General features: G+C 43.6%; 1 protein-coding gene across 1 annotated transcript in view; it reads left to right on the top strand.

Annotated features, from left to right (window-relative positions):
* The window catches only part of col4a3 (collagen, type IV, alpha 3), a 27,163-nt gene extending 5,527 nt beyond the window's left edge, over positions 1 to 21,636 (top strand). The window contains exons 5-53 of the mRNA XM_070970801.1: positions 149 to 193; positions 445 to 507; positions 593 to 646; positions 800 to 826; positions 962 to 1,036; positions 1,277 to 1,339; positions 1,433 to 1,468; positions 1,684 to 1,731; positions 2,190 to 2,264; positions 2,383 to 2,427; positions 2,632 to 2,694; positions 2,885 to 2,929; positions 3,506 to 3,559; positions 3,638 to 3,679; positions 4,389 to 4,470; positions 4,887 to 4,922; positions 5,254 to 5,418; positions 5,903 to 5,995; positions 6,459 to 6,554; positions 6,861 to 6,931; positions 9,344 to 9,532; positions 9,619 to 9,787; positions 10,105 to 10,197; positions 10,686 to 10,790; positions 11,998 to 12,092; positions 12,465 to 12,615; positions 12,834 to 12,947; positions 13,163 to 13,330; positions 13,596 to 13,685; positions 13,768 to 13,902; positions 14,071 to 14,169; positions 14,413 to 14,502; positions 15,180 to 15,319; positions 15,724 to 15,850; positions 16,070 to 16,150; positions 16,264 to 16,365; positions 16,531 to 16,578; positions 16,675 to 16,860; positions 17,309 to 17,439; positions 17,558 to 17,630; positions 17,909 to 17,980; positions 18,073 to 18,198; positions 18,337 to 18,435; positions 18,715 to 18,927; positions 19,370 to 19,550; positions 19,721 to 19,835; positions 20,110 to 20,282; positions 20,502 to 20,645; positions 20,965 to 21,636. Coding sequence (XP_070826902.1) covers positions 149 to 193; positions 445 to 507; positions 593 to 646; positions 800 to 826; positions 962 to 1,036; positions 1,277 to 1,339; positions 1,433 to 1,468; positions 1,684 to 1,731; positions 2,190 to 2,264; positions 2,383 to 2,427; positions 2,632 to 2,694; positions 2,885 to 2,929; positions 3,506 to 3,559; positions 3,638 to 3,679; positions 4,389 to 4,470; positions 4,887 to 4,922; positions 5,254 to 5,418; positions 5,903 to 5,995; positions 6,459 to 6,554; positions 6,861 to 6,931; positions 9,344 to 9,532; positions 9,619 to 9,787; positions 10,105 to 10,197; positions 10,686 to 10,790; positions 11,998 to 12,092; positions 12,465 to 12,615; positions 12,834 to 12,947; positions 13,163 to 13,330; positions 13,596 to 13,685; positions 13,768 to 13,902; positions 14,071 to 14,169; positions 14,413 to 14,502; positions 15,180 to 15,319; positions 15,724 to 15,850; positions 16,070 to 16,150; positions 16,264 to 16,365; positions 16,531 to 16,578; positions 16,675 to 16,860; positions 17,309 to 17,439; positions 17,558 to 17,630; positions 17,909 to 17,980; positions 18,073 to 18,198; positions 18,337 to 18,435; positions 18,715 to 18,927; positions 19,370 to 19,550; positions 19,721 to 19,835; positions 20,110 to 20,282; positions 20,502 to 20,583 — 4,725 coding nt within the window. The 3' untranslated portion in view covers positions 20,584 to 20,645; positions 20,965 to 21,636. The remainder of the gene's footprint in view (positions 1 to 148; positions 194 to 444; positions 508 to 592; positions 647 to 799; positions 827 to 961; positions 1,037 to 1,276; positions 1,340 to 1,432; positions 1,469 to 1,683; positions 1,732 to 2,189; positions 2,265 to 2,382; positions 2,428 to 2,631; positions 2,695 to 2,884; positions 2,930 to 3,505; positions 3,560 to 3,637; positions 3,680 to 4,388; positions 4,471 to 4,886; positions 4,923 to 5,253; positions 5,419 to 5,902; positions 5,996 to 6,458; positions 6,555 to 6,860; positions 6,932 to 9,343; positions 9,533 to 9,618; positions 9,788 to 10,104; positions 10,198 to 10,685; positions 10,791 to 11,997; positions 12,093 to 12,464; positions 12,616 to 12,833; positions 12,948 to 13,162; positions 13,331 to 13,595; positions 13,686 to 13,767; positions 13,903 to 14,070; positions 14,170 to 14,412; positions 14,503 to 15,179; positions 15,320 to 15,723; positions 15,851 to 16,069; positions 16,151 to 16,263; positions 16,366 to 16,530; positions 16,579 to 16,674; positions 16,861 to 17,308; positions 17,440 to 17,557; positions 17,631 to 17,908; positions 17,981 to 18,072; positions 18,199 to 18,336; positions 18,436 to 18,714; positions 18,928 to 19,369; positions 19,551 to 19,720; positions 19,836 to 20,109; positions 20,283 to 20,501; positions 20,646 to 20,964) is intronic.
* The last annotated feature ends 4,061 nt before the right edge of the window (positions 21,637 to 25,697 follow it).

Raw genomic sequence — 25,697 nt, 5'->3', positions numbered from 1 at the left:
TGATGAATCATTAATATCTCTGACTTGAGCATAATTTTTGTCACGTTTAGTTAAAGTTGGTCCAGACAGATTCTTTGTAAACAGATAAAATGAGTGAAGGATCCATCCTGTCAAATGAAACATCAGTCTGTCTCTTTGTGTTCTCCAGGGTCTTCCAGGAAAACCAGGTTTCCCAGGACCTCCAGGACTGCCGGTAAGAAGCATTAATGTCCATTCAGCGAACGTAAAGAATGTAGAAGAGCGAGAATGTGAAGCACATCAGTAACTTTGACCTGCCAACTCTGATCGATCTCCAGTCCAGGACAGAGACCAAGTTGTTCAAGTTTGAAAATCAAAACTTTATTCAAATACCACAATTCAAACACTTAGACGATTTAAAGTATTCAAAATTAATTTGTAAACTTTCATATAGATCAAACTAACAACACATTGTGTGCTTCCCAGGGACTCCCCGGGCATGAAGGACCCATTGGCCGACCAGGACTCCCAGGATGCAATGGGACAAAGGTAGAGACGATTCGTCTCCTGGAACAGAAATCATGTGATGATACACACATGCTGATTGATTGATGTATTGATTGGTGTCTTCCAGGGGGATGTTGGTTACCCAGGGTTCCCTGGGGCTCCAGGACCAATCGGCGTTCAGGTAAGTTCTGCCTCCTTCCTGTGCAGAGCAGTGATTGGATGCTGAGGACTTCCCCTGCTCTGTAATTTAGTGAAAAACATTTCAACTACTTTACACCAAAGCTAAGCTAATTAGCTCTGAGAAGCTAAAGCTAGCTGTGTTCATGTGTTTCAGGGTGAACCAGGAGGACGAGGTCCAAAGGTGAGAGCACACACCTGAACATATTCAGATCTGACCTCAAACACACAAACTGATGTCGAGCCTGTCTGCTTCTTTAAGGCTCATTCTTTCTAACAGTGTCGGCCTCTGACTGGTTCTGGTTGTTTCTGGTTTCAGGGAGACACATTTGTCTATCCCATCACTCAGGCTATTAAAGGAGCAACAGGACGACAAGGACCAGATGGAGAAGACGTCAGTTCCTGTCTCATATTTTGTCCTTCAGACGAGTCAAATGCTCCTCCTGCCGTTCATGAGAACATGAACTTTAAATGTTCCGTTGCATTTCACACCAACCAGCAGTGATGGTGGACAATATGATCTAGACTCAACTGTCCTCTAACAGCTTTTAATTAAAATTAATTACACAATGATTAGAAATGTTATCTGATTGGCTGGTGGAGAGTGAGCTCTGATTGGCTGTTTGCGTTTTAGGGGCTGAGTGGAGATGCAGGTGAACCAGGCCTGCCAGGACCACCAGGATCCACAGGACTTCCTGTATGCTTCAGATCTGAAACTGTCAAACTTTTAAATGTTCACAGTGTTCAATGGTTGAGTCAGCTGACATCTGTCTGTCTTTTTTTAATTCAGGGAACTCCAGGGTTGCCGGGGTTACCAGGAGAGAAGGTTAGTGCCCTCAGAAACATCAAGCACTGACCTGAAGCACTGAAGTCCCTCTCAAAGATGTTCCTACAGGACCAGCACAGCAGATAGATAGGAGTTCTGGAGTGAACTCAAGAGGGACTTTATTTACAAACCATTGAAATGACATCTAAACTCCACCACATGTTTGAAGGCCTGAGGTTCTCTTTGATCATGCTAACGCCATGTTTTTGTTTCAGGGTCAGGAGGGTCCCAGTCCTGTGATCCCGGGTCCTAGAGGACAGAGGGTGAGCTATGCTAAAACTAATTTCCAGGTTTTACATTCAGGTCACATCACCTGGTAATTCACACTCTGAATGTAATGTGAACAGACACCTGTGATACAAGACAGACAGTCAAACATTTCTAACCTGTGAAACATCATCACCATCACCATCATCATAACCATCATCATAACCATCATCATCACCATCATCACCACCATTACCATCATCATCACCACCATCACCAACACCATCACCATCATCATAACCATCATCACCATCACCATCACCATCATCATCACCACCATCACCAACACCATCACCATCATCACCACCATTATCATCATCATCATCATCATCGTCATCATCATCATCATCTTCATCATCACCACCATCACTACCATTATCATCATCATCACCATCATCATAACCATCCACCATCATTACCACCGTCATCATCATCAGCTGTGTTTGGGTTTCAGGGTGACCGTGGTCCACCGGGGATTCCTGGACAGAAAGGAATCAAACTGTACGCTGAAGGACCCAAAGAACTGAAGGTCTGTCTGTCTGTCTGTCTGTCTGTCTGTCTGCCTGTCTGTCTGTCTGTCTGTCTGTCTGTCTGTCTGTCTGTCTGTCTGTCTGTTTTTACTGATATTCTTTGTTGGTATATTTCAGGGTGAACCAGGTGAAGTTGGACTGAAAGGCTGTCGTGGACCTCCTGTAAGTCAAAGCTATCTCACAGTCTGACAACCTGTCTGTCTGTCTGTCTGTCTGTCTGTCTGTCTGTCTGTCTGTCTGTCTGTCTGTCTGTCAGACAGACAGAATCCTAAACTTATCTCATCCACCACATCAACAATAACCCTTGATAAAGATTGTTTTGACTGACTCGTGATTTCGATTGTGTGCGTTTGTTTTCCTCTCCAGGGTGTGGCAGGCAAGCTGGGGGTTAAAGGAGGCCAGGGCGATCGAGGTGATCCTGGCACACTAGTAAGAGAGAGAGAAAGAGGCCTGAGGATCTATAACCATTAATCCATTTTATCTCATGACCTCAACAGAAACCTGGAATCAAGCTTGACGAGTATCTGAATGTTATGTTTTAGGGGTATTTAATCTGAACCTCATCAGAGACCTGAACAGCTGTAAACCTGGTCTCACACGTGGGTTGTTTGTGTTTCAGGGTAAACCTGGGAAAGATGGAGTTTCTGGAGAGCTGGGAGAACAGGTAACAGGCTAAGCTAACAGGAAAGCTAATTAACCTGCTAAGGGAAGCAGTCTACTTTATTAAGACAACCAAAAACCAGATCCAAATCTTCCTGAAGAGTCCATCTGCTACTGGCTGGACTCAGGTACTGGAGCATGTGCACTCCGGAACCAAAACCAAAACCACAACTAGTCTGAAACCAAAGCCAGCTCCACCAGAGCTGGTTTGTTCAAAGTCTCCAAACATTTCAGTTCAAGTCCAAACTGAACCCTGTCAGTGGTCTGCTGCGTGGTTAACGTTTGGTATCGCAGTCTTTACTGATCAAAGATTTTTAGTTCGAGACAGAAGCTCCACTCTGAACCAGCTCTGTAGGATCAGAAGTGGTTTTTGTTGCTCAGAGAGTATTTGTCAGCTGATCTCATGCCGGTTTCAGGAGTGAGAATCTCACAGAAAAGCCTCCTGGAATCTGAAACCCTGATTAACAGAGATGTGACTGAAACATACCCAACACACAGCCTGTGGCGACAGAAGGTGTCCGAGACTGATCGCTGATTCTGGGCTACACTCATAACATTCACTGGAGTTGTGTGTCTGCAGGGAGACGTCGGGGATCGTGGGTTCCTCGGTCCTCCAGGCATTGAAGGAGCCAGGGTGAGTACTGTATGAGGTACAAGAAGTATGACTGCAGTAGTACACTCAGTACTGAGTGTTTCTGATGTGTGTTTTTAGGGAGAGAAAGGTGATCGTGGTTTTCCAGGTCTTCCAGGAGAGGTGAGTCTGAAGTCTTGACTGTTCCTTTGCTGTTTTCTTTTCTCTGCTTTGTAAAATGTTAACACTGACAGGAAAGCTGTCTTGTTCTACCAAAATAAGAGCCATGTTGATTAAAACAAACTCATGCACACAAAGGTTACAACAAGAGCACAGGATGAGGAAAGCCTACCTGAATACAGGGAACAGACATTTCACTGTGGTCACATGCAGATGAATGTAAACAACATGCAAAGACACTGCCTCAGGAGGTAGAAGGCTTTAGTCAGACCTGCAGACCTCTACCTTGAATCAGAGCGGTAGGACCAGGTTCAGCAAGTGAAGGATCACCTAAATGTTAAAACAACATGTCCAAGAACAATCAACAAAGATGGTTCACATATAAATATCCTGTCCTGTAAAAACAACTTAATTTTCACCTCAAAGACAGTGAACTTTTATAGAAAAGGAGTTTTTCTGCTAAAACAGCAAAACCACAAAACAAAAGGGAACTCCAGCAGACTGTCCTTTTACTCCTTGAAACGTGAGTGCTGCTCTCCTCTATGACGGTGTCGCTGTGTTTACACAGAAGGTGAATAATTATATCTGCTGCTTCATCGTGTTCATGGTGCTCTAACAGATGAATCCTCTGCGTTAAGAACCAACAGCACACTTCCTGCCTGTTTGAAGCGGCAACACATCTGCTAAATATCTATTTGTGTGTTTGTATCAGATGGTCTGGAATCACATTATCCTTAAAGGCCAGCTCGGTGTCCCCGGGACCCGCGGACCCCCTGGAGTCCTTGGAGAACAAGGTAGTACAGAGTCCAACAGGACAGGTTAAAACACCTTAGATACTCAGAGTTGTTCTTATTTATGGTCAGATCTTTAGTTTCTGGATGGTAGTTTTCATTGTTACTGGTGGAGTCCACCTTCATGAAGATGATCAAATCAACCTGGACTGAAATCTGAAGGCTAATAACCGAAAAATGAAGCTGTTTTGTCTTGTAAATGTTTGCGTCTCAGAACAACTCAGGGTAAATTAATAATAAAGATCATAAAGAGTTTGATAAAGTTCTTTGGAAAATGTTCCAGGATAAAACTAGTCCTGGATTATCTACTGTACACAAGTGTGTCCACGCAAACATGAGTTGAATCATGATGTGTTCAAGATAAACGGCTGCAGCTCATGGACGGATGGACACTAATGCTCCTCTCTGCTTTCTTTCAGGATTCATAGGTTTTCCTGGACTGCAGGGCGAACCAGGTACACTCCACCTGGTCTCTCTCTGTCCCAAAATCAAAAAAAGAAGACATCTATCTTCCTTTTTGCTGTTAGACGTCAGGACAGTCTGCTCTTCTACAGATTGATGTTCCTGATCTTTGACTGTCTTTATTTATTCATGTACAGAGTTGACAGTAGTAGAATTATGTAGAAGCACAAATACTTTATTAAGGAAATAAAGTACAAACATATAATAATAATAACTTAACATTTAATAACTGAATCTGTGAACATGTCAGGACTCATATCTGTAAATTGGTTCCTCTGTAATGACATGAAGTCTCTAAATAAAGCATGCTCTTCTTCCCTCAAGGTGCGACTCGCCCTGGTCCACCGGGCCCCCAGGGGCCGACTGGCTCCACTGGACCCAAAGGAGACCCAGGAGAGCCAGCACCTGTGATCACTGGACCCCCGGGACAGACTGGAGTCCCAGGTGGTCCTGGAGTTGAAGGAGAACCAGGAGAACCAGGAATACCGGGTGATGTTCTGCCTCCTGTGTGTTTGTATTTCTCTGTCCCAGTCTTTTTGTTGAGGTACCTGGAGGTCTCTGATCCAGTCTTCACTCCAAAAGACTTCTACTTCTACACTCAGCCTCAAACCGTTTGTCTTCATCTGAATCCAGTATCTGAGGACAGAGGGAGTCAAATGTTGTACAGGCTGTAAAAGAATGTAAAAAAATTTCAGACAAATCTGTGATTTTGAAATTGTTTGACCTCTGAGCCTCTGATCATCCAAATAACTTCATATAGATTTAAAGAAATAGCCCAAAGTTTATTTGCAGGGCGGTTTCAGCAAAGAATTGAATGAGTAGATACGAGTGTCCATCATGTGGTTAGCCTAGTTTAGCACAAAGACTGGAAGCAGGGGGAAACTGCTAGCTTTGCTTCATCAAAAGAAAAAAAAATACACCTTGCAACACCTCCGAGTCTGTCTGATTGAATGTTTTGCCTTCTGTCTGTCAGATTTCATTCCGGGAGATGTTGGTCTTCCGGGAAGTAAAGGTACAAATGGACTGATGGGATTTCCTGGACCCAGAGGGGAGAATGGACTGAAGGGTGAGAGGAAGCAGGAGTTATTTTGTCACATGACATTATAATACATGATAGATGATAAACTAGTCCAGTGTCACGTTTGTGTAGCCTGACCTGCACCTGATCTTCACTCGGGGTTGAAACAGCAGATTTCCAGTGAAAGTTTGGAATGAAAAAAATAAGAAAGACACAAAATGATCTATACCACAGAATCTATAACAACCAACAAATATTCAACAACATTTCAACACACTCATGTCAGTGGAATCTAGATATCTGTTTCACAACTGGTCTGGCCTCAGGGCCCAACTTTTCCAGACACCAGGTGAAGGTACAGGTGCAGACCAACATTCCTTCATCTTATTTCCACCCACCCATTCTGCCTCTCAATTGATTCAATCCAGGACCATTTTCTGGGAAGAGTCTGAGCTAACCCAAGAGGATGGAGTGTTTTGCATATAGTGATTGACTGATTGGTGTTTGTCAGGTGAAAAGGGGGAGATGTGCACAGTCTGTCAAGTTGTTGCTGGCCCTCCTGGACCTCCAGGTAAACCAGGAGAACCAGGTGAAAACGGGGCGAGAGGTAAGAACCACTCCTGACTCCACCTTTGTTAAATGAACCTTTGGTCCTGTGATTGTCAGAGTGACAGCTAGATGCTCTGAAAGCCTTAAAGGACATAAAGGTCTGTTACATACCAAAGTAAAAATAGACACAGTGTCAAATAACGAGGAAGTGGAAAATTCACATTGTTACTGAATAATGAAACTTAAACCTGTTCACAGTGACCAGACCAGCAGACAGCAGGATCTGGTTCAGAGTCAGATTCAGTGTAAAGATGACGAGCAGGTAAAACTCACCTGTCTGTGTGTGATATCATTCTGTTTTCAGGTTCAATTGGTAATCCAGGACCCAAAGGTCACAAAGGGGTTAAAGGTATTGCAGGACCAACTGGTCCACAGGTGAGCTTGCTAATTACCTCCATCAACTCTTCTATTACATTTAGATTCCTTTGTGCTTCGTCCTTCCCACCTGACGACCGCCTCAGTGATATCTCAAACGGGATGATTGATGAACTCTTCTTCTGTTCACTCTTGTACTTAGTCTCCTAGAAGTCAGGGCATCGTGATCGATGACCCCTGTTGCTGCATTAAGTTTGTGTTTATGAGCCTTCTTGTTCACTATAATCCTATGTCACTGGAGAGGAGGAAATCTCAATCCAAGCTCTTCTCCTCACTGGTCCATCAGTGGTGGAAGGAGTTATTAGGAATTTGTAGTCGTTGGAGCGTTTAGTGATAAATTCACGATAAGGAAAATTTTACAGTCGTCTTAGTACAGATCTAACAGTCGCATTGAACATGAATTCTGACTCTTGCTGAGCTGGATCTGACCAACCTGTGACAGTGCTGCACATTTCTCTGTCCAGTCAGAGAGCGTGTGGAGTATATCCAGATGTAAGGCAAGGCAAAGCAAATTTATTTGTATAGTACAATTCATACACTAGGCAATTCAAAGTGCTTTACAGAAGCATAAAAATCATACATTTTGATTAGAAGAGAACAAAGAAATAAAAATAAAATACAATTAAAGGAAAATTAAAAACAGAAAAGACAATTTAGCATTTAAAATGATTAAAACCACTGAGCATATACATTTACTTTAAGTAAAAGCTGTAGCAAATAATAATGTTTTCAACCCTGATTTAAAAGAGCTGACAGGTGGTGCAGACCTCAGGTGTGCAGGGAGGATGTTCCACAGGTGAGGAGCATAATAACTGAAAGCTGCTTCACTTTGTTTGGTTCTGATTCTGGGAACACACAGTAGACCTGTCCCTGATGACCTGAGAGGTCTGGATACTTCATATGGAGTCAATAAATCTAGAATATATTTTGGTCCTAGACCATTTAATGCTTTATAGACCAACAGTAAGATTTTAAAGTCTATTCTTTGATTCACAGGAAGCCAATGTAGTCATCTGAGGACTGGTGTGATATGGTCCACTTTTCTGGTGTTTGTAAGGACTCGTGCAGCTGCATTTTGGATCAGCTGTAGTTGCCTAATTGATTTTTTGTTTAGACCAGTAAAGACTCCATTGCAATAGTCCAACCTACTGAAAATGAATGCATGAACAAGTTTTTCCATGTCTTCTTTGGACAGACAACCCTTGATTCTGGTTATATTTTTCAGGTGGTAGTAGGCTGATTTGGTAATCAGCTTTAAATGGTTGTTAAAATTCAGGTCCGAATCAATAATTACACCAAGATTTCTGGCTTTATCTGTTGTTGTCAGTGACATGGAGTTAAGGTGAGCACTGATCTTTGACCTTTCATTTCTGGGGCCAAATACAATCACTTCTGTCTTATCTGCATTTAGCTGAAGAAAATTCTGGCACATCCACTCATTGATTTGATGAATACACTCACTCAGTGAAAGTAAGGGACTGTAGTCATGTGATGACACAGAAATATAAAGTTGTGTATCATCTGCGTAAGTATGATAAGAAATATTATGATGCTCCATAATCTGAGCTAGGGGCAACATGTAGATATTGAAAAGAAGTGGTCCGAGAATGGACCCTTGTGGCACCCCACACATCATCTTCTTTCGTTCAGACACATGCTCACCAATTGACACAAAGTAGTCTCTATCTTGTAAATAGGATTTGAACCAGTGTAGTACAGTGCCAGTAAGTCCCACCCACTTTTCCAGTATGTCATGATCAACCGTATCAAAGGCAGCACTGAGATCTAATAATACTAAGACTGAGGTTTTGGAAGCATCATTATTCAGATGTATGTCATTTAAAACTTTGATAAGTACAGTCTCAGTGCTGTGGTGTGGACGAAATCCAGACTGAAATGCATTAAAACGATTGTTCTGCATCATGAAAGCATGCGTTTGTTGAAAAACAACCCTTTCAATAATTTTTCCTAGAAAGGGAAGATTTGATATTGGCCTGTAGTTACTTATTACTGAAGCATCCAGATTAGTCTTTTTTAGGAGAGGTTTTATTACTGCAGTTTTCAAGGCCTGGGGAAACTGACCGGACTGAAGAGAATTATTTATTATCTGCAACACATCTGGAGCTATGCAATTAAAAACATTTTAAAAAAAGTCTGTTGGCAGAGTATCAAGGCAGCATGTTGTGGATTTTAACTGTGATACAGTTTCTGTCAGCCTTGTATGGTCTAGAAGGTTAAAATGTGCTAGATTAACTGGAGAACAAGAAGGCACAGATGAACTTATCATTTTGCCTGAGTTGGAGCTGCACACTGTTTGTCTTATACGGTAAGGTACAAGAGGTTCTGGTAGAAAGCTTTCTGATTGAATCGTAGTCTCTTCGTCCATCTGGTTGTCTGTTGTTCTGTCTTTAGGGACCCTTTGGTATCCCCGGCCTCACAGGGCCCTCAGGACCTGTTGGTGACCCTGGGATCATGCAGAGGGTGGGGCAGAAGGGCGAGGATGGGGAACAAGGGGGGCCAGGACCACCAGGTTTTGAGGGGACAGATGGACGTCGAGGAGTTCCTGGACAGAAAGGTGTTCTGGGAGAGAGAGGAAACCCTGTGAGTATCAGATACATGGTCCAGTCCAGACCTCTCATGTGGGGGGCAGTGATTGTATCGACGTTTGTCTCTAATGCTGTTCTCAGGGGCCTCTGGGGCCAAAAGGTGACAGGGGACCGCTCGGGGAGACTGGACCCAGAGGATCGTTAGGACAGATGGGACCTTCAGGACCTCCTGGAATTGGGGCTCCAGGACCTCCAGGACTTCAAGGCAATGTGGGAGTCCTGGGACAGCGAGGAGATCCTGGAAAACCAGGTGAGAGTTTCTGAGCTGAAGGGGGTCAAAGCAACATTCATCAAGCTTCTTAGAGCAGGAAGTCACTCCTCACTACGCAAAACATTCTGGTCCTATGTTTGGTTCCAGGAGATGAAGGTCAGACTGAGATTTCTGAAAACTTGATGACATAAAACTGAATGACTGATGAGACTGACTTTGTGTTGGACGCAGACGTGAACTCATGTTGTCTCTGCAGCAACTGACGGATGGATGGATGCATGTGAGAAGTTCAGAGGTGAAAGGTCTCTTTGGTGGAACTGATAACAACTTGTCTGTTTGTCTGTATGTTCATTCAGGGGAAAAAGGTTCTCCAGGAGAAATCAGAACCTCTCCAGGAGATCCAGGACAGAAAGGAGAGAAAGGTTTATCTGGAAACCCTGGACCTGACGGTGAGACAGATCCATCTACTGTAGCTTTGAGTGTTGTCCTTATTTCAGATTTTTATTGTTTGGTTTGGTTTGATTCTGTCATAAAATCAACAACACATAAAATGAATATTCTACCTAAATTGGGGGGGGGGGGGGGGGGGGGGACTGGGAAAAATGGAACATTTACACGAGACAGGACACCAACTGAACAACAGCTACATGGAACAGTGGACTGAATGGTGGAACATCTCCAGACAGTTTGTTTGTGTTATTACTATTGTTACTTTAACTTGTACCTTGTTTGCTGTATTGTTTTGTCTATGTGTATGTGAAAACTTAATAAAAATGTAAGTTAAAAAAAAAATCAACAACACATAACACACTATTTCCACATAATCACCAAACAAACAAGAACTCAGTGATTCAACCCAACATGAAACCTGCAACTTCATCAGCTAAGTCTCTGGTTGTTTACCTGTCGACTCACCTGCTGTCTCCCTTGGTCGCAGGTGTGATAGGACCTCCAGGTGGTCCAGGATTTCTTGGTCTAAAGGGAGAAAAAGGAGATGAAGGATTTTCAATTCAGGGCCTTCCAGGCTTCCCAGGGGTCAAAGGTCAGGATTTGAAACAACATTGAAGTCAGCTGAGGGTTTCAATGAGTGGAGCATGATTAATAACAGGAATACAGTCATGAAAAAAATTATTAGACCACCCTTGTTTTCTTCAATTTATTGTTCATTTTAATGCCTGGTACAACTAAAGGTACATTTGTTTGGACAAATATAATGATAACAACAAAAATAGCTCATAAGAGTTAAATTTATGAGCTGATATCTCGCCATTTTCCATGGTTTTCTTGATAATAACATATAACACACCATTGCATTTGCCCTGTTCCACCCACACTGAAACAACCCCGGATCATCACCGATCCACCCCCATTTTTTACTGTAGGGGCAAGACAGTCTGGTTTGTAGGCTTCTCCAGGCTTCCTCCTAACCAGTAAGTTGGTTGGAGTGGGCATCAACTCACAATTGGATTCATCACTGAAGAGAACCTTGGCCCAATCATCAACAGTCCAATCCTTGCGATCCCTAGCAAAGAGTGACCGGGCCTTCCTCTGCCTGTCGTTGATGAAGGGCTTCTTCCTGCCCCGTGTGACTTCAGACCAGCTTCAAGAAGTCGGTTTCCTGTCCTTGCAGAACAAGTCACATTTCTTGACAGTGCCCACTCATTTTTAAGGTCATCGGAGGTCTGACGACGATTCCTGACACAGGAACAGATGAGTGCACGGTCCTCTTGTGGGGTAGAAAGATGTTTCCTGCCTCGACCAGCTAGCAATTTGGTAGTACCATGTTTGGCTTGCTTTTTCTTGGTGTAAAGAAGGGCTGTCTTGGAGATTTTCAGTTTTTTGGCTACCTGTCTCTCATTAATGCCAATTTCCAGCACTGCCACGATGGCTGCCTTTGTGGCTTCACATAATTCTTTTGTTTTAGGCTTTATGTGATAGCTGACAACTTCTGAGTTGTGCTACAGCTTGAATGTAAGGAGGAAACCTCTCTAGGCCTTTGCATGTGCAGTGCTGCTTATGACATGAAATGGCCTCTTATATACTCTGGGAATGCATTTAAGCTTAAGCATGTCAAATAGGACATAAAGTATTATGGAATCAGCTGCATTTTTTGTCGTGTTCATTGTATTCTTCAGGTAATATACCTTTAGTGGTATCAGGCATTAAAATGAACAAGAAATTGAAGAAAACAAGTGTGGTCTAATAATTTTTTCCATGACTGTATATTCTCTTGTTATTGTCTGGTTCAGGACTTAAGGGTGTTCCAGGAGGTCCCGGATTACCAAGTTTTGGTATCAAAGGACGGGCAGGGCCATCAGGACCCCCAGGAATGCCGGGCTCCAAGGTAATGCTGACCACACAGACAGGAAGTCCTCAACATAAGATGAATCTGAAACCTCTCAACAGAGTTCTCGTAGTCGTGTACAGACCCTCACTGTATTCAGTCAGATATATCAGAACTGTCAGAGCCATCAGAGTTTTAGAGTCAGAATTATGACTCAAATATTAAGGTGAAAAATGTTTAGAGGTTGGAAAGTATTCATAGAAATTATCAATCACTAATGAATTTATATTACTCCAATATGGCATGAGTGTGGTGCTCAACAATGTCACACCTCTTCCTGTTTTGCTGCTGGGTCTAAAAGGATGTCGTGTTGAGCAGTCTTCCTCATCCTGTACTGATTCACTGCTTTCATGTTGGTCTCTGTGGTCACAGGGGGACAGGGGTATCGGTTTCCCAGGTCAGCAGGGTCAATCAGGCCCACAGGGAGAAGATGGCTCTGTGGGGCCCCAGGGAGGCACTGGACCCACAGGATCAGATGGAGCTTCAGGAGCTCCAGGACAAGATGGACCACCAGGACCCAAAGGTAGCTCTAGATCTAATGAACCAGTTCTGGTAAACCAGGACCCATAGATAATACAGTAACTACTTAGAAATGAGTCCATTAGTGCTGATGCCTCAAACGGACTCAAGTGTCCACATGAAGACAATAACTGACTTATCTGCACCTCCTTTATGGAGACATCTTGTTTTGAGTCGTAGTTACATGTGAAACAGCACCCAGTGACCTGAAGTGTCTCACAGGTCATCGTGGTCTGGATGGTGTACCCGGTCCTGTTGGTTTTGTTGGACTGTGTTTACCTGGAGCTCCTGGACCTGAAGGAGAGCAGGGACCAATGGGCACCATTGGATTCATAGGTAACGTCTCTACAAGCTGGTGACAGTAGAGCTTTTGTCCCTGTAACAGAATTTTATTGTGATCTGACACTGGGCCAAACAACTAACAAAAAAACTGGAGCTTTCCTTTTAAAATGATGAATCTGTCCCCTCACTTCCTGAGCAGTTTGGTAAAATGAACTAAAACCACAATGAAACGAGAAAACTCACCTCTAACTAGGTATATTGTCTGGCAGGGATCCGGGGCCTAAAGGGTGTGCAGGGTGACCCTGGACTGCCAGGCGTGGGAGCCATGGGGGCTCAGGGGTCATACGGGGCCCCAGGGTTCGATGGACTTCCAGGGCCAGTAGGAGGAGTTGGACTGAAGGGCCTGAGAGGTACTGATGGGGAGCAAGGAAGTCCAGGTAAGGAGGTTTGGTCACACACACCATCATCTTGTGATGAAATGTGGTTCAGACATTCTTGTTCCCCTCAGGATAAACTGTAATAACTCTGGTGATCCTCTGACTTTCCATCTAGCGGCATTATCAGGTCCTGCGTCACAGTACTACCGTGGCTGTAGACTTGTTAGACATGTAGACTTAAAAATCAAACCAACTTGTGAATATAAGTCATTGCAGTGTCCTCACAAATATACTGTAGTAACATCCACATATATTTGTGTTTTAGGAATCAGAGGGGAGGAGGGTCCTCTAGGAGCCTTTGGTAGTCCGGGGGAAGATGGTCAACCCGGAGAGACTGGACAACCTGGACCGAAAGGTTTCATCTATCAATGAATCATTCTCTCTCTCTCAGTCAAACAGCTTGCCTGACTGTAACTGTCTGCCTGCTTGTATTCCAGGTCAGACGGGTATAAATGGAGTCAGGGGTCCTCAGGGGCCTGCAGGGCCACAAGGGGACAGAGGACAAACCGGAGCTAAAGGAATCCTGACAGCTGTGCAGATATATGGTGATCCTGGAGAATCTGGAATCGCTGGTACTCTTTTCTGTTTAGTTCTAGTGTTGGATCCTTTCATAACTTCCTGTAGTCTCTGCTGGTTGCCTGGCAACTGCCCAGAGCCCAGAAATAGTCCAAGACATAACCACCATAAAATGGCAAAACTGAACCCACTGGATATGGTATCTCTTCTTGTCACACCATCAGGGCCCACAGGTTTCACTGGTGCTAAAGGTGAGAGGGGACCCCCGGGGCCAAACGGCCCAGATGGCAACAACGGTAGACCTGGAAATGCTGGGCCACGAGGTGAACGCAACCAAGTGAAAATATTGTTTGCTTGCATGTTAGCGTGCTTATTAGCTACCAGCATTGTAGAATCTACTCTTCCTGACGTCCACTGAAAACCTAAAGCAGGACTTTACATGAAAAAGTCAAGAATATGTTGTTGCTTCCAGCCCATCAGAATCATATTTGCATCATGTTTTTTTTATAATTTCCCATGACAATAAAATTAGAATTTGACAATTAATGAATGTGTGTGTCTTCCAGGACTTCCTGGAGACCCTGGTAGAGATGGAGAGAAAGGTCCTCCTGGTGCCTGTGGAGTCAATGGCGAACCAGGAGAGATGGGGAAACCAGGTTACGCTGCCACAACACAACCTGTGTCATTTCAAGCATTTTAAAAAGGCAACTAGACTTAGGCAACTTAGACTTAGACGGTTTCTTTATTGATCCCAATTTGGGAAATTATTTTGTTGCAGTAGCAATTAAACATACAGAAAACACAGGATGTACACAATTGTTTAGAAAAAGTAACAAAATATTTAAACAGGAATAAAAATAAAAATATAACTTTACTAAAGTAAAACTAAATATAGTTATATAATATGTAATACATATTATATAATATCATATAATAAAAATACAATATAAATATAAGTATATAAACAGTATTTATAGCAAAAAATTTTGTGCAAGTAGAAGATATTTATGTAAAAGTAATTTGTAAAAACACAAGAAAAAACACAAGAGAAAGAGAAAACTATTAGAGGATTTTACTGTCTCATCGCAAATATGATCCATATCTGCAGGGACTGGTTGGATTGTTGAACACTGAATGTCTGTAACAGTATGCAAGCTTTAAGGAAATCAAAGGTAGCTCTTCAGCATGACTAAAAACTGAAAAGAAACTTTAGTCTGAATCAGACTTTATGGTTGTAAAACATCAGCATTAGCTCTCTGGAACTGTTCGTAGACTTCAAGAGGACAAATTTTCACTCTCTTTGATGATCTGTGGCTCTGCTTTTTTCTTCCAGGTTGTAAAGGTGAGAAAGGTTTGCCAGGGCCTTGTGGACAACCTGGTTCAGATGGGAGGCCTGGACCAGACGGACCTGAAGGTCCTAAAGGAGAACCAAGTCCACCTGGACCAGGATCCAAAGGATTTCCAGGAGAGAAGGTATCACACGCATACAGAGATACACAAACATGACTAACCCTTATTTATCATTGGCACAAGCTTAACAAATAGTCAAAAGTAAGGCTATTTACAAAAGAATCATTTACAGCATACCATCAAATGTAAAACAGTTCTGAATTCTGTCTCATTCATCAGTTTAAATTGTTCTAGTGGTGTAGTTGTGAAACTAGAGGTCCAGTTGTTAAAGAAAAGGTATACGTCCGGCATGTTCAATAAATTCATTTTAATGTGTTTTACCTGATCCTGTAAATGAAGAGTTTCAGTTTTACCCTGAACACACAGGCATTTTTAATATTTATGGATCGATGATCTTAATATCACATTTAAAAGCTCCTTAAAGACTTAATGCCTTAATGTCCTCTCTTCCTCTGTCCTCCTTTCAGGGGAATCCAGGATGTCCTGGACCTCTGGGTCCAAAGGGGAAACCAGGCAATGTTGGAAACTTTGGTCCTCCTGGAGGCTGTGGCCCCTGTGGCTCCAAAGGAAATCCTGGATCCCCAGGATGCAGAGGTCTGATTAATTAGAATTTATATCACATATATCTACAGTTCATACATCATTTATCTACAGTTTGTAGATACAGCTAAACAATAAGCTGAAACTCACTCTAAAGCTCCGGAAAGCCGAGGGACCTGCAGATTCTTGAGGGTTCAGGCTCAGCATGGACTGCCTCCATAGGATAAATGAAAGCCTCCATTACCTGTCTGTCTTCCTGTCCATCTGTCTCAGGTCCTCCTGGTTCTCCTGGTGAAAAGGGTTGTGATGGTCCTCCAGGAAAAAATGGCCCTCCAGGACCCACCGGCCTGACAGGTACATGAAACAGTGTAACAGTATTATCGATGTCATCACTTAGTAGTACTACTGCTATTGATCTAAAGACGTTTCTGTGGTGTCCAGTGACAGCTCTTCTGTCTGTCTTTCAGGTAACAAGGGAGCTCCTGGAGATCCTGGTCCAGCTGGTCCAAGAGGAAACCAGGGACAAGATGGCATACCTGGGCCTCCTGGAGAGAAAGGAGCAATGGGAGGTGGGGGACTGAACCGGATGAAAATGGATCTGATTGAATCTTTATTCTGATTGGATAAAAGTGTTGTTGTCTTGTGAACAGTTAAGTTTCAGATTGAGCTCACAACCCCTTGAGGTGGTGGTTTGTTTCTCTCTCTTCTGATTGGTTATTTTTTTTATTTCCCAGCTTCTGGAATTGGACCCCAGGGCCCAGAGGGAAAGAAAGGCACACCTGGTGAGTCCCCAGGTGTGAGCATGAGTTTAGTTTACAGTCAGAATTAAAGAAGCAGAAATAAATCACCTGCTCTCCACCTCCTCTCTGTCTCCTAAGGTTGTGCTGGGGAGAAGGGTCCTCCTGGTCCTTGTGGTCCACCTGGTCCGTGTGGTGCTGGAGGACACCCAGGTTGTCCTGGTCCCCCTGGACCTCCTGGTCCTCCTGGTTGTCCAGGCATGGAGGGAGTCTGCACTGCAGGAGGAAAAGGAGAAAATGGATTCCCCGGAGCACGAGGAGCCAAAGGTGACGAGACACCTGGAGTTTATTGATGAGACGATGAGTTCACTGATCGCACCACGAAGTCCGTTTAGTTGCTGCTCTGTTCTGGAGCTTTTCATTTTGGTGTTCAGATTTCCATTCATCTGAGCAGTTCAGGAGTTCCCATCCATGAAGGCTTATGGTAAAAGTTCAGATGTAAAGGTGCTTATTAATTAGCGGTTCAGCATCACAGAGCTGCTAGCATGACTGTGCAGTTTAGTTCAATTGTTCAGGACCAAAGGAAAAATCTTTCATTGTTGCCTTTTAGTTCTGACCTGTTCCCAGCCAATTATCATAAATCAGTATCATCTGCATTCAGAGACAGACAAACTAGACTTCTTGTCATACAGTATGTAGCTCTACATGAAGGTTAAAAGAAGCTTTTGTGAAATGTGACAATGGCGACATGTGAAAAGTCTTTTTCTTTCTGTAGGTCCGCCAGGCTGTCGGGGTCCTCCAGGTCCTCCAGGCCCAGGTTTTAAAGGAGAGAAAGGATGTAAAGGAGAAACAGGTGCCCCAGGACAACCTGGTTGCTCTGGTGACCCTGGCTCACAAGGCGCACCGGTCAGCACATCCCATAGTTATACTGTCCCATAGAAATTATCGTAGACCTTCAACCTTAGACTGGAAGTACTGACTGAAGTAGGATTCAATCAGTATCTAATTCAGCTGATCTTGACAGGGTAAAGACAGTCCACCAGGCCGATTGGGACACAAAGGCTTGATGGGAGAAACTGGTGTCACAGGACCTATTGGTAAGAACTCCAGTCAGACAACCAGTATATTGAACAGTACAACAACAAACAAAGAACGCTCTGTGCCCACCACATACACACTCACTTGTCAGCCCCCATGGTCCTCATGGTCCCCGGGGTGAACAGAGCCGTCTTTTTCCAGCGACTTTGTAGAGTTTGAAAGAATAACTTCATGATATTTGTTGTTGCCAAATGAGTTTATAAAATATAATCGGCATGTTTTTATTGGACACTTAGCGTTTCACAGGTGGACGGCGGGCTTCTTGTGTGTGTTTCAGGTATGAAGGGGGAGGATGGACTTCCAGGTAACCGAGGCCCACGAGGACCTCCAGGACCACCAGGGAGGAGAGGTAACACAGTGACATCACACAGCTGTCCAATCACAACACTACTGCAACACTACAACACTACTGAATGTTGTACTGAATACTACTTCCTGTAGGCCGGAGAGGGCAGGATGTATCCAGGGAGGTGGTGCTGTTGCCAGGGGACAAAGGCTTAACTGGAGAGGAGGGGCCCCCAGGAGAGATGGGACCGCCAGGGACCCGAGGGACACCTGGAGGTCCAGGTGAGTGTGGAATGATATTTCAGTCTCAGTCATCAGGCTTTAGGTGTAACTGTACTCACAGTATAAACTGAGTTTTAGAAACAATTTACTTCAGTTTTCAATAAAGAAAACAGAGTAAACTGAGTTTTATGGGTCCAGGTTTGAAGGGCAGCAAAGGGGAGCCTGGCAAATGTGGACAAGGTGGTCTTCGTGGACTGAAAGGGGATAAGGGAGATCCAGGAGTCCAAGGATCAAAAGGTCAGACATCTGATTTCCTCTTGTTGATGTATAAGTTCATTGATTGTTATCAGCCCTAAAAAATTAAAACCTAATCAAAGAACTTGATTAGGTTTTAGTTTTTCAGTTCTTAAAAGGTTCTTCTGAAGTTATTCAGAGTTGAGTCAAACTGATGGAGACTCTGCGCTGCTTCAGGCTGCAGATCAGACAGTTTGTTGTCGTTGACCTGAAAGCAGCTGACTGAGCTGAATCCTGGAGCAGAAGAACCGATCTCATTCAGAAATCGCTCTGTGTTCACAGGTTCCACGGGCCCACGAGGTCTACGCGGTGCTAAAGGTAATGTGGGTCAACAGGGTCCCTATACAGACCCACTGGAGAAGGATGGCTTCCTGTTCACCAGACACAGCCAGAAACTCATCATCCCAAAATGCCCCGAGACATCCACTGAGATTTACAGCGGATACTCGCTGCTGTTCATCAACGGGAACAACCGAGCTCACGGACAAGACCTCGGTAACGCGAGACCAGTGGAGACATTTACTCTAGCGCTGTACTCGTGTACAGCTTTCAGATACTTAAACTTGAGTATTATTATTTCATGTTTCTTCATAACTTTATGTTTCACAAGGAAAAATCGCACTGCATGTTTTTTGACTTTTCCTCATTAAAATGATTCTTATAAAACATAATAATAATAATAATAATAATAATAATACTATAGATTAACAGCTCAACAGCTCAGAAAGTAGTTCAACACGGATTCATCTCAACCAGTTACACTATTAAAAAAACATCCTGCTGGCATGTTATTGTATTAATAACAATCCAGTTACATAAACTGTATTTATTTTCTGCCGAATCAGCACTTTAATCAAACCACAACATCTCTCTCTCTCTCTCTCTCTCTCTCTCTCTCTCTCTCTCTCTCTCTCTCTCTCTCTCTCTCTCTCTGCAGGTACTTTAGGTAGCTGTTTGCCTCATTTTACCACCATGCCCTTCCTGTTCTGCAGTACTGACAAAACCTGTCGCTACGCCTCACGCAACGACTACTCCTATTGGCTGTCCACCAAAGATGAGCTGCTGCTGAGCAGCATGCCCTTCATCTCCGGGGATTCACTGAGGAATTACATTAGCCGGTAAAACACACACACACACACACACACACACACACACACACACACACACACACACACACACACACACACGCACACACACACACACACAAAATATGCATTTACCATGAACATGTGTGTTACTATGTGTCATGATTTAAGGTGGACCGTTTGTGTGTCCCTCATGATTTAAGGTGTACTGTATGTGAGGCCAGAGCCAATGTGATCGCCGTCCACAGTCAGACCAGTTCGATTCCAGATTGTCCTTCAGGCTGGGAGTCTCTCTGGTTCGGATACTCCTTCGTGATGGTGAGCGAATACTGTCGGGTTGGATTGAGTCGGGCTGAGAAAAGTAAACAGGGAAACCCGCGGAGGTGTTCAGGTGCTGAGGAATCGAAATCTTTTTCCTGCGGTGCATTTGACCAAAAACAAGCGGTTGAGAATGTGGATCAGAGTGGTTCAGGAGGTCTGTGATTTGAGTTCTGGTCTAAAACTGTTGTGTCTCAGATACGTGAACCTGGTTGAGGTGTGTGAATCGTTGCGTTGACCTTTGACCCCTGCTGTTCATGCTGTGGATCTGTAGGAAACAGGAGTCGGGGCGGAGGGCTCAGGTCAGCCTCTGGCCTCTCCTGGATCCTGTCTGGAAGAATTCAGGAAGATTCCCTTCATCGAGTGTCACGGCAGAGGAACCTGCAACTACTACACGGACTCCTACAGCTACTGGCTGGCTGCCCTCAACCCCGACGACATGTTCAGGTACGACACACCTGCCTGTACAAATACACGACACGTTCAGGTACGAAACACCTTCATCGCTGGTTTGTGTCCTTTGATCTGTTGACGCTGGACCAATACTTCATAAATACTGAAAAGAAATAAAGAGTACTGGCTGCAGTCCTCTGTGGGGCCAGCAGGGGGCTGTCCTCTGCTCTCTCTCCTGCACTCACATGTCTGCGTATGTCTCTCGTCCTGCAGTAAACCCAAGCCTCAGACCCACACGGGAACGTTTCCAGGAAACCTGATCAGCCGCTGTCGAGTCTGCATGAAGCAGCTGTGAGCGCTGCTGGTCCTGCTGCTGATGACGGTGCTGCTTCTGCTGCACGCACACCTGCGCTGGAGGTGTGTGCGCGGCAGAAGATTTAGAGAACAATGTTATGCTAATGAGCAGTGATGTGTCGCAGTGTCGACCAATCAGGGGGCAGACATGTCCACTGTCTGACCTCAGTTCCTGTGAATCATTTGAATCTGCAGGAACTTCAGTGAAGATTCAAACGATGTTGAATGATGTGATCAATAACCAGTTCCAGCTGTATCAATGACATGTTCCTGAATCAGTTCTGATTGGCTGACACCTCAAACTTCTGATCAATATTTAATCACTAGTCAATGAGATTGGTCTGTTTTTAGTGTTCTTCACCACCGTCTCCTCCTGAACCAGGACACCTCAGAGTGTTTCTGCTGGTACGAGCACCCTGTCACTACTACTACTACTACTACTACTACTACTACTACTACTACTACTACTACTACTACTACTACTGTAAGTACTACTTTAACTCAGTAACTGCTACTGTTACTCTAACTAATACTACCACATCCTTAAAATAAGACTAACAATGTCTCAGTGTCAGAAATACCTTTACTGTGACATCAGCATTCCTGCACAGACAGCAGTTACAGAAGTACCAGCAGTAAAATTTACATGAGTATGCAAAGTAAAAGTACACATTCTGAGGACGTACGTCCAGTACTGAATGTTTTACTTCAAAGTATCTGATAAATATACTACAATAAAAAAGTACTTTCCTCTGAGATTTAGTGGAGGAAAGTACTGGAAATACTCAGAAAAAACAGCTACTATCAGTACCATTACTGTAGTTGTACTAGTAGCAATTCAGCTTTTTATATTACTTTTGAAGGAGTAATAATACTAGTATTAATCTGAATAGTAACAGTAAAATGATTAGCTGTGGTACTATGTGCACTACCATCATTACCATTACTACTACTAGTGTTACTACAGTACTGTGGTACATGCAATTTTTTATAAAACAATAATACTTTGAAATTGGACATAGTTGTGAGTGTACTCAGTAACTACTACTGCGCCTACTACAAACAGGAAGTACACTCTGGCCACTATTATCTACTGAAAGTTACAACCTCTAAGTACTACTGCTACTTCTACTGCTGTAAGCACTACTGCTACTACTTTTGTGAGTACTGCTACTGGTGGTACTACAGCTACCACCAGTAGCAGTACTCAGCTACTACAGCTATTATCTTCAAGTCTAACTCCTGCTGCTGCTGTAGTACTACTAACAGGACTAATACTACTACTGGGACTGGAGCTGCAGTACTGCTGTCTGCCAGAGGAGGGCAGAGCTGAGACACCACAGAAGAAGACGCTGCAGTTCCACTGACAGCCATCAGATGGGGCAACAAAACTTGAAGTGAATGAGAAGAACTCAGCAGATTCACAAGTTTTCATTTTCTGCACGGCAACAGTGTGTGGAGCTCTCTGATTGGATGATGCTCTCTGCAAAGCCCTCTGGGTTTTGTAGTTACCTTTGACTGATGGCTGCAGGAGCGCTGAACATTTTCTTTGTATGTTCATCAAACAATGAAATGAAACCGCGTCGATGAACAAATTCAGACCGATAAATAAATAACGAGTGTTTACATTCTGCCCACATTTTCCTCCAATCGTCTCGAAGCTGTCTTGTTCTCACATGTACATATTCTTCTTCTGTCACTGTTAAATCCACTGATATATTCTGATTAATTGGGATAACATCATTTTTGTTTTGTGAATATGATTCTTGTTGACTTTAATAAAACATGTTGTTTTACAGAAGAAGCTCCTGTGGTTTATTAAAAAGGCTGAAATATTAAAACGTAAAAACAGGAAAGTGTTTGGTAAAAACAGCTTTCCTCCTGAAAAATACAAGAACATTAGAAGAGTGAAACGTGTCCTTCCTGTTTGCGAAGGCTTTCAAATCCTCTTCCTCACCTGGAAACTTTCCCTCTTTTGAATGAATTGGTTTTATTTTCATTGTCGGACCCCCAAAATCAATGATTTTAATTTTCTCCTCACACCTGATGACCCCATAGAGTCTACTTCTGTTTCTCTGCTTACGTTAGTTCCTCGGCTGCACGCAGAGTAATATCCACAAACAAATATGTCTGCCGATTGTTTACTAAACACCTGCTGTGAGTGTATCTATGAGCAGGCAGACCTGGAGGGTCTGGATGAGTCCTGTATGCAGGTAACGACCTGTCAGTCACATGACTGTGACGAACTGAAGTGTTTGGTTGTTTTTAGAGGAACTAACATGCTAACAGTTAACGTGCAGCAGAACAACAAAATGACCCTGCAGGTTTAAAACATTTTTGACTCATTTCTAAACTACCAAAGGTTTTATAAAATTCTGTTCACTTAAATTAAGATCACAGTTCATTTGACACAGTTGATCATTGGCATCAGGGACAGACTTATCTGATTTAAGCCTCACTGTGGCCCCTCTGACCCGTGGTGGTCCTCAAGGCTCCATCCTTGGTCCTCTGTTAATGCATTTAATAACATTGTGATGCAGACGACACACAAATATATGTTCCACTGAAAACCAGTTAAAAAAGCCGGTTTCATCAGTTACGATCTCTCAGAAACAAAGTTCCTCCGACTACATGAAACAAGTCCGACATCTTGTCTCCAACATGCAGACCTGCAGCCAGAAACCAGGGTGTAATGCTCCACAGTGATCTCTCATCTGAAAACAAGCTGGACCATGGTTTTATCAACGTCTTTAAAAATCTGGTTTCTCTCTCTGAAGCTCATTCGTGCTTTAATTTCCATCTCAGATTATTGTAACTGTCTGTTTTCAGTGATCAGCTTTATCAGATCAGATCATGTGGAGATCTGCAGCCTCTCCTCCTTTCCCCCCTCGTCCTCCTGTCTGTCATGTCAGTCTGTCTCACTGCAGGGCGTGGCCGACAGGTTGGTCCAGCCTCCTCCTGAGCACACCTGCACTCAATCAATCAAGTAATCAAGACTCACCTGCCCGCACAGTATAAACCTGTCACTTCCTGGACTCAGTCACTCACCGATGCACCAATAACACAATCTTTGAATATCCAGTAAACCTCTCATCAGTCTTCTGTCCTCTCTTGATATTTTGAATCATCTACAGATCAGTCCAGTTTCACACTCTTCACTGGATACCAGCTCTGGAATCATGATTCACAGTTCAGCTGCTCTGATATGAGCCAGAGCCACGGATCCTCAGGCAGGACTCTGAAGTCCTGGTTCAGGAGCTGTACTTAGTAGTTAATTTGTACTAAAATCTTTTAGCATCTGATTGAAGTGATCGTCTCAGGTGGAGCCAGTGAGGCCTGATTTTGGGTAAATGTTTGACTTTTGAGCTCCAGAAAGCTTCCACAACAATCTGGTGGAAATATAGTATCTTGGTTTAGAAAGCACCATCAAAGCAATTCAAAAAGAAATCCACCCAGGTCATCAATACCAGGAGAGATCAATAAATAATCTCATCAAATGTCGACTGATCACTCATGAAGTGAACGTCGTCCACCTTATTGAACTTATATTTCACATCATATGAAAGAAATCAGCTTGTTGATCATTAGAAACGTCGTCTGTCTGATTCTTATCTTACACGTTATGATCAATACGTTTCCCATAATTCATCACTGACAGAGCTGCAGTTTGATGTAGTTCAAGCCATCGACCTGGTTTCTCTTCCTGCAGTGAAGGGTTCGGATTCGTGAGCAGCAGCCGTCGCTTTGTCCTCTTGAAGCATCAAACATCTTCTTTTCTGATCAGCCTGTATCTCCACCAGCTTCACCAGCTGGTCCATGAAGTTTCAGATGACTTTAAACCAGTTTGAACGTCTCTCTGATAAAAAGATTTAAGATGCTGTGATATTAAAAATAAACTGGTTCATTGCTGTGTTTTCCAGAAAAGGATCAATTTCAAATTAAATTTTCCTGTTTGTAACTGAGGCGTCACACGGAGAACGTGTGATGTCATCACTTTCCCATCATGCCCCATGCCTGGGTTCATGCCAGTCTCCTTAGTAATGCGTTACCATGGCGACCAGTCATGTGTCACCGCGTCGTGTTCGAGCCTGTGTCGTAAACCGAACATGACAAAGTCGTCCAGTTAATTAATGTTCTCTTTCTTCTTGTTCTGCAGGCGTCAATGATCTGGATGATGTCAGTCTTCTGTCCTCTCTGTCCATGGAGGACACATTTACACTGAATCCTTCAAGGATTCTTCAAAGAAAACCAATTAAAAGTGAGGAAAGTTCTCCTCCTGAACACCCGATCAAACACCTGAAAGTCCCTCAGGACCACACCGGCTTCAGTCTGCTGTGAAGGACAACTGGATGGCTTTAGGGAGACCTGGTCCTCCTTCACGGCTTTGGACAGGTCCACATCAGACCTGTCAGTTCACCAGACAGCCACTGAGGACGAGGGCGAAAGTATCTTAATGGCTTCACATCCAACATTTATTCTGGATTAGTTTCATGGTTTTCTGAAGTTCTTGTCTTTTAGGGAGAATGAAGCTCCTGAATCGATCAGTCAGGATCGTGAAAAGAACAGTTTCATCTTTTCATTGATCACAAACGAGCTGTTTGACCAGAGCAGACATCAGCTGAAGGAGCTAACATGGCCGACCGATCCCAGACGTCGTGACTTTGGCCTGAAGGAGTTCTGCTGAAGATCACGTTGAGCTTTCGGTTGTTTGATTCTTCGTGATGGTTTTTCTGCTTTACTTTGCTGAACTCTTACTCGAAGTCGTCTGGCCCTGTTGGGATCCCCTGGTGTCAGATCCACTCAGTCTCTCCTCAGCACAACATTTCTGACTAATATGAAGTGTTTTTCTGCCCTGTTGAAGTGAAGCAGCGCTCGTGTTTGTTCTCTCTAAATGTTGAGTGGGCGACTCTCTGCTGCGGCTGCCTCTTTGTTTAATGGAGATATCAGCGAGTGCTAATGAAGTCTGCTAATCCTCTGAACGCTCCGTTAATTCCTCTCCTCTCCAGCCGGACATTCTGCCGTTGTATTTGTTGTAGATGAGCGCCGGCGGCGGCAGAACACTGCTGCTGCTGATAGTTTTATTGTTTTATTGTTCAGACTCCATTTAAAGTCAAT

The sequence above is a fragment of the Chaetodon trifascialis genome, chromosome 9 (assembly GCF_039877785.1).
Source record: "Chaetodon trifascialis isolate fChaTrf1 chromosome 9, fChaTrf1.hap1, whole genome shotgun sequence".
In the NCBI taxonomy this organism is placed as follows: Eukaryota; Metazoa; Chordata; class Actinopteri; order Chaetodontiformes; family Chaetodontidae; genus Chaetodon; species Chaetodon trifascialis.
Note: the sequence above shows the minus strand (reverse complement) of the source record. Positions and strands in the feature narration are given on the sequence as shown.